Here is a 12,061-nt window from a genome sequence, read left to right as displayed (position 1 = left end):
GGGGCTGAGCCAGGCGGAGGGGCGGGCAGGCCCGGGCCGGCCGCGCAGTGAGCCCTGGGGCCGAGCGGGACCTGCCCTGTCTGTGGGAGGAGGGCCTGCAGGGCCTGCCTGCTGAGACGCAGCTCCCCACAGTGTCCACTGCTGGACAGCTGGGCAGATGGGAGCTTCTCTGTGAAACCATTTGGGAAGGGATGTAGCTGTGGGTCACGGGTCCTGTCCATTGCTCCCTCTCCAGTGTTCCCCACAGGACGCCAAGAGGCTGGGCCGGGCCAGGCCGGGCTCAGCCATCAGGCTTGGGCCCTTGGAGCGGGTGTGTGGCAGGGGCGGGCAGGCTTAGGGTGCGCTGGGCAGGGCACACATGCGAGGCCCAGGGGTAGAAACAGGTGGGTCCTGACCATGTGTGAGGGTGGGGACAGGTCTGGGAGAGCTGCGGGAACTGGGCCATGGAGTCTGCCCTCGGGGGTTCACGGAGGGCGGCCGCTCAGCTCTGGTTGCGGCCCTGGGGAGGGCAGTGGATATTTACAGCAAACTATTTTTAGCAGGGCCCAGAATAGCCAGTGGAAGGGGAGGGAGGAGCACTCTCAGATTGGAAGGGGAGGGAGGGAGGAGCACCCTCAGAGTGGAAGGGGAGGGAGGATGGAGCACCCTCAGTGGAAGGGGAGGGAGGATGGAGCACCCTCAGAGTGGAAGGGGAGGGAGGGAGGAGCACCCTCAGAGTGGAAGGGGAGGGAGGAGCACCCTCAGAGTGGAAGGGGAGGGAGGGAGGAGCACCCTCAGAGTGGAAGGGGAGGGAGGAGCACTCTCAGATTGGAAGGGGAGGGAGGGAGGAGCACCCTCAGAGTGGAAGGGGAGGGAGGATGGAGCACCCTCAGTGGAAGGGGAGGGAGGATGGAGCACCCTCAGAGTGGAAGGGGAGGGAGGGAGGAGCACCCTCAGAGTGGAAGGGGAGGGAGGAGCACCCTCAGAGTGGAAGGGGAGGGAGGATGGAGCACCCTCAGAGTGGAAGGGGAGGGGGGATGGAGCACCCTCAGAGTGGAAGGGGAGGGAGGGGGAGCACCCTCAGAGTGGAAGGGGAGGGAGGATGGAGCACCCTCAGAGTGGAAGGGGAGGGAGGATGGAGCACCCTCAGAGTGGGAGCACCCTCAGAGTGGAAGGGGAGGGAGGATGGAGCACCCTCAGAGTGGAAGGGGAGGAGGGAGGAGCGCCCTCAGAGGCCTTGAGCCCTGGGCTTCCACGCCACCCCGGCCCGGGGCTGACAGAGCGCGAGGCCCGCACCCGGGAGTGTCCCTGAAGGGCCACAGGGTGGTGACGTGGCACTGGTTCAGGCGAAGCACTGGATGGGGTGTCAGTGGCTGGCCTGGCCCCCAGCCCTGGGCGGAGGGGCAGCGGAGAGCTGTGGTTCACTGCTGGGTCTCCTAGTCTCGCCAGGAGCTAGGAATCTTGGACCCCTCGCTCCTGCTAGGGCTGTGGCTCCTGTGACCCCTTTGCGTGTGGCCTGCAGCACACAGGACCTCCGCACCCCGCCCCAGAGCAGAGGGGGTGAAAGGGCATGTCCTAAGTCAGCCCCTGCTGCTCCTGGCCACCCCCTGGCCCGGGCGAGTGCCCTGGGAGGGAACCAGGAATAACTGGGGTCCAGTAGAGTGGACAGGGAGAGGCCGGAGTGGAGATGAGGTGGCTCGGCAGCACCTCTGTGACGTGTAGTCTCTCCTTCCAGATCTTTCTGTCTGTGTGTGCACCCAGCCATTAGGAACAGTAGTGGCCACAGTTAAGGGCAGTCTACCTGGCTCCAGACCCTCACCCCGCTTCTGGTCTGTTCTCTGGAGCAGCCCACCTCTGGCTCCACACCTGTGATCAGGGGCACCGGCCCTGGAGCGTGTGGAAGCCTGGACCGCCAGGGTCCAAAGTATTTGCTGCCATCCTGTGATGCTGGCTGCCTTGGCTGAGGCTGGAAGCAGGCGGGTGCTGGCCGCGGCGGCCATCACCGCAGTTTGCCATGGGAGGCTGGGAGGGACTGGAGACCACAGCTGGAAGTGGAACTGAGCGCCCCGGGCAGATGTGTCCTCACAGTGAGGGTGACGGGTTAGTGTTCACGAGGAGCTGGGTCCCCCTCCCCCCACCGCTGCCCATCAGTGCCAGCTGCTGTGTGCGCCTGCATGTGCCTGCACGCGCCTGCACACACCTGCACGTGCCTGCACGCTCCTGCACGCTCCTGCACAGCACGCGCCTGCACACACCTGCACGCTCTGCACACGTTGCACGCTCCTGTACGTCCCTGCACACATCTGCATGCTCCTGCATACCTGCACATGTCTGCACGCACCTGCACGTGCCTGCACACCTGCACGCTCATGCACAGCACGCTCCTGCACACACCTGCACGCTCCTGCATACCTGCACACGTCTGCACGCGCCTGCACATACCTGCACGCGCCAGCACACATCTGCACACTCCTGCACGTGCCTGCACACGCCTGCATGCACCTGCACATGCCTGCACACTCCTACACACCTACACGCGTCTGCACGCGACTGCACACGCCTGCACATGTCTGCACACTCCTGCACACCTAAACGCATCTGCACACGCCTGCACATGCCTGCACACTCCTGCACACCTACACACGTCTGCACACTCCTGCACGTGCCTGCACACGCCTGCATGCACCTGCACACACCTGCACATGCCTGCACACTCCTGCACACCTACACGCGTCTGCACGCGACTGCACATGCCTGCACGTGACTGCATACCTGCACGCTCCTGCACGCTCCTGCACAGCACATTCCTGCACACACCTGCACGCTCTGCACACGTTGCACGCTCCTGTACGTCCCTGCACACATCTGCACGCTCCTGCATACCTGCACACGTCTGCACACACCTGCACGCGCCTGCACACACCTGCATGCGCCTGCACACACCTGCACATGCGTGCACTCCTGCACACCTACACGTGTCTGCACACGCCTGCATGTGACTGCACACCTGCACACGCCTGCATGTGCCTGCACGCTCCTGCACATGACAGCCACAGCACGTCCAACTCCAATGACACCATTAACTGCAGCTCTGAGTCTTGTCCAGGGACAGCGTGCGGGAGCCCACGCTCAGAGGCAGACCTACCATAAGGAGGCCGGCAACAGCTAGACTGGCCAGCCCTCAGCAGCAGCAGTGGGCACCATGTGTCCAGTGCCAGGCCCAAAAGCTTCCGTGATCAGAGCAGACTTTGGGCATGAGGTGGCCGTGAAGGGCAGGGATCCTGTCTCCAGGGGCTAGGCCGGTACTCCAGGCCTCAGGGCCTGCCCCGAGTGCCCGGAGTGTACCTGATGGCTGTGGAGCCCACAGCTTAAGGAAAACCGCATTCAGAAACGCTTAGACCCAGGCCTCTAGGTGTTGGGATCCTGCTTCCCGTATGGCGCCGCTCTGCCCTGCGAGCCCTGTGCCGCCCGCACCCTGGGTCTTCAGCCCCGTGTGGACGGGGACAGCTGAGGCCTCTGAGAGGGGTCTGCAGGGCCTGCCAGTCGCACCCCAGAGGGTGGCCCCCCTTGGGCTAAGTGTGAGAAGACCCTAGCAGCCACGTGGCCCTTGCGATCCCACAATCGGAGCTTGATACAGGCACCTCAGGGAGCCGGAGCTACAGCCTAGAAGTGCACGAGAGATGGAAGGTGACCGCGGCCCTGCAGGACCGGGGATGGTCTGGTCGGCCCGGCTGGAAGGACGGTGCCGGGCCCTGCGGCCTTGCCACAGCCCTTCTGCCGGCGCTGCGTGTGGGAGCTGCCGGCCTCAGCCTTCTCCCTGAGGAGTTCCTAGGTGCCTACAGACCCCGTGTGGCCTCTGAGGTCTGTATGGAGCATGGCTTCCCCAGGTCGAGACCTGGAAAACCCCCAGTGTCCTCTCTGGTGTTGGCCAGTAGCTGGGCTGGGGGCCACTTGCAGCCCCGGCACGGGGCCTCAGGGTGGCTCTGGGAGGAGGTGAGCTTGGCACCCGCGCTCCTGTGGCCTCCAGTCTCTCCAGCTTCTGCCCGTGTCTGCCAGCAGGAGAGGCCCCGAGTCAGGGCAGAGGCCAGCTCTGGGCTGCGGGGACACAGCCTGTGGCAGTGCGCAAGACAGTGGGCTCTGGGTGCTGGCGCGGCCTGGGCGGGGCGGGAGGGAGGCAGCGGCGCAGGGTGCCGCCACACATGGCCACGGGGACACGGCTCATGGGCGGGCTTGGGGATCGGCAGCTGGCTCCCACCTGGCCGAGGCCAGGAGCTGTCTTGGAGGGGGGGGGGTGGCTTCAGGGCCCCGCGCTGCCTTGCCCTCACCCAGGAGCACGCAGCCAAGTCACGATGTGACAAGAGACCCAGAGGGAGGAGCCGGCTCCTTCTGGGCGTCCCTGTCCCCCTGGAGCCAGAATCTGCCTCCCCCCCCTCTCCAGAGCTGGCCCAGGCCGACCGGCCGCAGGTGAGGGGTGGTGCTGTGGGCCTGCCGCAGGCGAGGGGTGGTGCTGTGGGCCCAGCCAACCCACCTGCGCGTCTCAGTGCCCCCCGGCCCGGAACGCGGAAGTGGGCGGCTGTGGATGGCAGAGTGTGCCAGTCAGCTCTCACAGGGCTGGTCCGAACCACGCGTAAGAGGCAGGAAGAGAGCCTGGGGTGTGGTGTAGGGGTGAGATCACCCCTCCCTTGCCCAGGGCCGCACGCAGCCCCTGAGCCTCCTGTCCACACCGCGTCCTCCCGGGTCCCACTCCTGCTCTTCAGCCCCTGGGCTTTGGGTCCATGTGGACGTGGTCTCTCTCTGCTGGGCGTGGGCTGAGACTGGAGCCGCCCTGAACTCTCGCCTCCTCATCCCGGTCTCCGTGGCCAGCACACCCAGCTGTCCCATTCCTTCACCCTCAGAGCAAGTCCGAAGCCAGCCCCTTCTTTCCTCACGGTGCCCCGTCCTGGGTGCCCTGTCCTGGGTGCTGGCAGAGCTCCCACTGGCGGCCCAGTGGGGCCTGGCAGAGGATGCTCTGTATTGTGGAATCGGGTTCTTCACTGCCGTAGTCTGCAGTCCTGGCCACAGGCGGAGGTGGGCCAGGCATGGGGGATCGTTAAGGTCTGAGGCTGGGCCATGGAGGCGGGGCCAAGGGTCCCAGCACCAGCCCAGTCCGACCTGCCTGGGCATGTTCTGGATGAAGGTTTGGGCTGGGGAGTGGACAGGACAAGAGGCCTGGAGGTCATCCGGGCATTCACGAGTAGCCCAGAGACGGCTGGAGCAGGCCGTGGGAGCAGCGTTGGACCCGTCCCTGGGGCCGGCAGTCTGGGCTGACAATGCTTCTCATCTCCCACAGGAAGCCCGAGAAGGGTGTCCAGTACCTCATCGAACGAGGCTTTGTGCCTGACACGCCTGTGGGCGTGGCCCACTTCCTGCTGCAGCGCAAGGGCCTCAGCCGCCAGATGATCGGCGAGTTCCTGGGCAACCGACAGAAGCAGTTCAACCGCGACGTGCTCGAGTGAGTCCCGGGCCGGGCCTGGGGACGGATGCGGGCATAGGGATGCGGGCCTGGCACTCACACACACGGGGCCTGGCATGCTGCACACGGGGCCAGGCCACGCACACGGCTGCCACCCTCACACACGGGCCAGGCCACACACAGCTTCCATACACACACGGGGCCAGGACACACACACGGCTGCCACACTCACACACGGGCCAGGCCACGCACATGGGTGCCACACTCACACACGGGCCAGGCCACGCACACGGCTGCCACCCTCACACACGGGCCAGGCCACGCACACGGCTGCCACACTCACAGGGGCCAGGCCATGCACACGGCTGCCACACTCACACACAGGCCAGGCCACGCACACGGCTGCCACACTCACATGGGCCAGGCCACGCACACGGCTGCCACACTCACACAAGTGCCAGGCCATGCACACGGCTGCCACACTCACACACAGGCCAGGCCACGCACACACAGCTGCCACACACACACGGGCCAGGCCACGCACACGGCTGCCACACTCACACATGGGCCAGGCCACGCAAACGGCTGCCACGCTCACACACAGGCCATGCCACACACACACGGCTGCCACACTCACACACGGGCCAGGCCACGCACACAGCTGCCACACTCACACACGGGCCAGGCCACGCACACAGCTGCCACACTCACACACGGGCCAGGCCACACACACGGCTGCCACACTCACACACAGGCCAGGCCACGCACACACGGATGCCACGCTCACCCAGGGGACCAGGCCACGCACACGGCTGCCACGCTCACACAGGCCAGGCCACGCACACATGGCTGCCACGCTCACACAGGCCAGGCCACGCACACACGGCTGCCACGCTCACACAGGGGACCAGGCCACGTACACACGGCTGCCATGCTCACGTAGGGGACCAGGCCACGCACACGGCTGTTACACTCACACACGGGCAGGGCACGCACACACGGCTGCCGCGCTCACACACGGGTCGGGCACACACACAGCTGTTACACTCACACTTGGGCCAGGCCTCACACACAGCTGCCGCGCTCACACACAGGCCGGGCACACACACGGCTGTCATACTCACAGGGCTTAGTACACTTCAGCTGTCACACGCACACACAGGCCGGGCACGCATCAGCAGTCCCTCATACGCCCAGAGAGCGCCCAGACCACCACCCCCTCCCCCCAGAGGCCTCCGGTGCTCATGCCCCTCTAGTTCACACAACCCCTGAATGCTGCCTGTAACATCACACTGAGGCCAGTGCTGGCATGCTGTGGATTAGGGACTAGGACCAGGAAACGGTTTGTCTGTGTGGCCCATGAGGTTGGGTCATGGCTGGATCCAAGCGAGTGGAGTGGAGGAGGCAGAGGGCCATCTGTCCTGAGGGGCGTACCCCCATGGGCGCATAGATGTGCGCATGCACATGTGCTTGCACACACAATGGGCCCTACACATGTGCTGCTTGGTTCATCCACACCCCGCCCTGGCCCAGCTGTCTCACTTCAATTCCCACTCCCTCCATGCACGGTTAGTTCAACCTCACCCTGAGGCAAGCCGTGTGGCCATTGGGGTCAGGACGGGGCAGTGGCCCCCAACTGGAGGCCTGGCCGCCACCCCTCTAGCACGGGCCAAGGGGGCTGTCCCCGGTGGATAGCCAGCTCCAGCTTCGCCCCTGCCTTGTGCTCCTGGTCTGCACCTCCGGCAGCCCTGAGCGTGAATGTGACACGGAAACCTTGTAGAGAAGTGAGCACCTGGCTCCTTCCGGAAGCCTCGCTTCCTGTTTGAGAAGTTCCGTCAGGTGTCTGCCTTGCAGCTCTCCCGTCTCCTGTGCACAGTGCTGAGCAGAAGGGCCCTGGGCTGTCAGTAGTAGCAGGAGGCGGCGTGCACGCCCCCTGGGGAGCAGGAACCCCAGCCCTGGGTCTGAGGAATATTGGAACCCAATAGAGACAGACTAGGGTCCGACAGACCAGGGCTGGAAGTCACGCACAGCGTCCAGTGTGTCTCTTCTTCCATGGGCCAGCCCTTGCCCTCGTAGAGAAGGGGACCAGCCGGGGAGGGCATCTGGTGAGTGGTCTGGGCTCCGCAAGCATCCCTAGTGTCCAGGATCCGGTGGCCAGTGCCGTCCCTCTTTGTTCCACAGGCTGGACACCACGGTCGAGCCAGGGCCCCCCAGCATGTGTGTGCTCATGCAGCCGCAGCCCGTGCTGCACATGAACCCAGACACACGGGAGTTGGGGGGCTGAGTGCGCGGCAGGCCTCAGCAGCGCTGGTGCGCCTCTGATCAGACCCCCAGCGGGGCTCGTCCCGTGCTCGTACTTTGCACCCTTTCCTGGCCCGCCCTGGGGTGGCCGTGGCCGCCTTTCTTTCCTCTCTGAATTCAGACTCGTTCTTGGCGACATGGTGGCAGCGCAGCCCAGGCCCAGCTCTGCAGCCATCCTGCCCGGCCCCTCCGCGGTTCCTGGCCACAGGAAATCCGTGCATTGTTCTCCCTCAGAAAATAGCAATGGCCCAAGGAAGCAGCAAGGCCCCCAGCCCAGCAAGCTGTCCACCTGCTCCTGCCTTCCTGGAGAGCTGCCCAACAGCAGCCCCAGGCTGTGGCCCTGGCAAGGCTCTCGTACCCACTGTGCCGATGGTGGCCGCGGCTGTGAACAGGCACCGGCGCCTGAGACAGGCCTGCCGCACCCACCTCTCAGCGCTCGCTCGCTCGCTCGCTCGGGAGGCACCGGCGCCTGAGACAGGCCTGCCGCACCCACCTCGCACCCACCTCTCAGCGCTTGGCTCGCTCGCTCGGGAGGCACCGGCGCCTGAGACAGGCCTGCCGCACCCACCTCGCACCCACCTCTCAGCGCTCGCTCGCTCGCTCGGGAGGCACCGGCACCTGAGACAGGCCTGCCGCACCCACCTCTCAGCGCTCGGCTCGCTCGCTCGGGAGGCATGCGAGCCGTCTCTGGGGTAGGGACAGTCAGAAGCTCCAGTTCCGCCCCACAGATGGGTGTGGTTAATGCGAGTGTCTCTGCAGTGTCAGCTGGCCCCGTCCGGGTGAGGGCAGAGCCTGCGCCCTGCGGTGCTGCCCGTGCCCACCTCCCGCCAGGGCCTCTCCCCCGCAGAAGGCCACGGACCCTGGCAGCCGGGGGGGTGTGCCACCACAGTGCAGAAAACCACACACGTGGCGCTGATGTCTCCCGTGGGCTTGGGGTGCAAGGGCTCCTTGGAAGCACAAGAGCTTTTTGGAAGATTCTGAGGTGTTGCTCGCTGACGGGGGGCGCCAGGGCCCCACGCTGCTGGCGGAAAGGCACCCGGGTTCTCACGCTGGCCACTGCCTCTGTTCCAGCTGCGTGGTGGACGAGATGGACTTCTCTGCCATGGAGCTGGACGAGGCCCTCAGAAGGTTCCAGGCACACATCCGCGTCCAAGGGGAGGCCCAGAAGGTGGAGCGGCTCATCGAGGCGTTCAGGTCAGCCCCGTGAGCCCGGGCAGGTTCCGCGGGGTCGGCTTGGCCCGCGCGTGGATGCAGACCCTTGGCTCCCTTCATGTCAGCGCGCATGCGTCCAGAAGGCTCTCGGGCCCTCTCCTCACCATGAGGAGGGGGAGCGGTAGCATGGCCCTACAGGAGTGGGGAAGGGAGAAGCGGCCTGGGGTTTGGGGACCGGCCGAGCCGGGCAGCTGGCACGGCGGGGGGGGCAGGGTCCAGCTGCGCTGTGACTGTGCAGACCGCGTCAGCGCCGGGCGGCCGGGAGTGAGGACACGGGAGGCCTCGGACAGGGTCTGCTCACAGCCCAGGGCGCTTCCCGGAGGACCCTGGGATGCAGGAGGCCCTGGAGGAAGGGCAGGGGGTGAGGAGGGGGTCAGCCCCCCAGGGTGCTTCCCGGAGGCCCCGGAGGAAGGGCGGGGGTGAGGAGGGGGTCAGCCCCCCAGGGTGCTTCCCGGAGGACCTAGAGGAAGGGGGGGGGGAAGGTTGTGATGAAGCAGAACGTCCCCCGTGGGCTGGGGCACAGCTCCATGCCTGGCTCCATGCCTCCGCATGGGATCCTCACCACAGGGGGGACAGGGGCAGAGCTTCGGGGTGCTCCCCTCAAGTCTGCTCGCAGTCCATGGGTGAGCCCCCTCCTGGGCTGGGGACGGGGTGACACCGGAGGGCCCTGGCCAGCTGTCTCCCCTCAGCCAGCGCTACTGCATCTGCAACCCTGGGGTGGTGAGGCAGTTCCGGAACCCAGACACCATCTTCATCCTGGCCTTCGCCATCATCCTGCTCAACACCGACATGTACAGCCCCAACGTCAAGCCCGAGCGGAAGATGAAGCTGGAGGACTTTGTCAAGAACCTGCGAGGTGAGGACCAGGCGCTGGCGCAGGGCGCGGCCTGGCTCCCAGGCTCGGGAGGGCTGGGCTCGCGCTGGCCCGCCCAGGCGGCTTCAGGGAGCGGGCAGTGTGTCAGGAAGCGTGCTGCGCTCACCGTGTGTGGGGCGGGGCACAGCCGTGCCGGTGTCCGCACTTCAGGAGCTTGTCAGTGACGCGGGCTGGCCTTTGGGGGTTTCCTAATGCACGCGAGTGCCTTCCCTGCACAGAAACCCACTGGTGAATTATGAACCCCGCGTCCGGGACGCGGTGCCCTGCGCTTGCGCTGCTCACCTGTGGGAGGCAGCTGTGCTGGAGAGAGGTCGGCCGGGCAGCTCTGTGTGCTCTGGGAGGGAGAAGGGGGGGCCCTGCCCTGCTCCTGGGGAGCCACAGAGCTGAGGGTGGAGCTGGAGAGACAACCGCCGTGCCTTCATCTCAGGCCGCCTGGCTTGGGCCGCTCCTTGGCGGTGAAGCTGTTGGCTGGTCCACTCTGCTCCTCTGTCTGAACTCCGTCCCCCTCGTGCCCCCCTTTCTGGGCAGGAGAGTGCCTCTGCACAGGACCTCAGTTTCCCTCCAGTTCCTGTGGCGTTTGAGGGTGCCCCCCTCCGTTTCACAATGGTTGGGGGTAGCCTTGTCCACTTGCTCCCCCAGGGTTTGGGGGTGGCCTTACTCACCCATTGCTGACAGAGCCTCTGTAATAGCAAGTCCACCAGACCATTGTTTCCCGGAGGATTTGACAAGGCCCTCGCTTGGTCCACGGCCCTATCAGAGCACTTGCCGCTACTACACACAGCCCCGAGGGGCGTCACAGGCCCCAGAAAGGTCAGCGGTATCATCCCTAGGAAGTCTTCTAGCCAGGAGAGTATGCAGGTGGTCAGGAGACCTTTGACCGTGCTGGTGCCTGGAGCAGTGCGTAGGCCCAAGGCCAGGACGGCCTCGTGGCTGCCCTGGCCTGCCCCGCCCTCAGCCTCGCTCCTGGGGCTGGACTGACTCTGGTGGCCACCGAGTCTCACACTGCCCCACATCGGTAGAGGCAGAGAATGGCCAACCCAATGAGGGCTGAGGGCATGATGGCCGCTGGGTCGTGTGTTTGAAGTCTGCCGCTCACATGGCAGAGATGTTGGGGTTTGCATCTGTCACCCCAGCCTGGCCAGCAGGGCAGGCCTGAGCACCCAGTCCAATGGGGAAGTCACTGGTCCTGTCCCAAGCCCAGGCTTTCCACCAGTCACCACTTTGTGTGCGTGCTTGCGTGCGTGTGTGTGTGTGTGTGTGCGTGTGTGTACCGGTCCTGGGGCTTGAACTCAGGGCCTGGGCGCTGTCCCTGAGTTTTTTAATTCAAGGCTAGCACTCTACCACTTGAGCTACGGTGCCACTTTGGGCCTTTTCTGTGTTTGTGGTGCTGAGGAATCGAACCCAGGGCTTCATGCATGCTAGGCAAGCACTCTTAACACTGGGCCACCTTCCCAGCCCTCTGCAGATTTTTGGGTTTTTGTTTTTTGTTGGTTGTGGGGCTTAAACTCTGGGCCTGGGCGCTGTCCCTCAGCTCTTCAGCACAAGACTAGTGCTCTACCACTTGAGCCACAGCGCCACTTCTGGTTTTCTAGTGGTCTATTGGAGATAAGAGGAGTTTCCTGCCCAGGCTGGCTTTGAACCACGATCCTCAGATCTCAGCCTCCTGAGTAGCTAGGATGACAGGCGTGAGCCACCGGCGCCTGGCGCCCTCTGCAGTTTTTAAGTGGTGTTACCTTCACATCGCCCACAGCTAGTCACTTCTTGGTGTTTCCCACATGAACTTGAAATCAGGCCATGCAAAGACGGATGCCTAGTGTTTATAGCGACTTCATCACAGTTGTCAAATCATAGAAGACGCCAAGACGTCCTTCCACGGTGGAGGGACACCCAGAGGGTCATTTTTTACCACCAAAAGCGGAGCCATGACCTGTGAAAGACGCGTGGCCAAGAGCCTAAGCAGACACTTCACCAGTCTCAAAAGGCTGCACACTGTCCAACTCCGGCCACCACACTCCAGAAAAGCCAGAACCTGGGGATGGGGGGGACGTGTGCCCGGGCTCAAGGGAAGGCAGGGGACTTCCTCTTGGTGGCATCATGTGATGCCCAGCATGTGAGCCGCCTGCGCCTGGGCCCGGACCACGAGAGCCACCTGGGCCTGGACCACGAGAGCCACCTGTGCCTGGGCCCGGACCACGAGAGCCACCTGGGCCTGGGCCTGGACCACGAGAGCCGCCTGCGCCTGG

At 65.0% G+C, this 12,061-nt stretch overlaps 1 protein-coding gene across 2 annotated transcripts in view; it reads left to right on the top strand.

Annotated features, from left to right (window-relative positions):
- The window catches only part of Iqsec1 (IQ motif and Sec7 domain 1), a 78,143-nt gene that overhangs the window by 51,436 nt on the left and 14,646 nt on the right, over positions 1 to 12,061 (top strand). For both annotated transcript variants that reach the window (XM_013010491.1, XM_013010492.1), the window contains exons 4-6: positions 5,309 to 5,470; positions 8,804 to 8,926; positions 9,634 to 9,800. In XM_013010491.1, coding sequence (XP_012865945.1) covers positions 5,309 to 5,470; positions 8,804 to 8,926; positions 9,634 to 9,800 — 452 coding nt within the window. The remainder of the gene's footprint in view (positions 1 to 5,308; positions 5,471 to 8,803; positions 8,927 to 9,633; positions 9,801 to 12,061) is intronic.

Source organism: Dipodomys ordii, unplaced genomic scaffold, assembly GCF_000151885.1.
Source record: "Dipodomys ordii isolate 6190 unplaced genomic scaffold, Dord_2.0 Scaffold12, whole genome shotgun sequence".
NCBI lineage: Eukaryota > Metazoa > Chordata > Mammalia > Rodentia > Heteromyidae > Dipodomys > Dipodomys ordii.
This window is presented reverse-complemented; position numbering and strand designations above follow the sequence as displayed.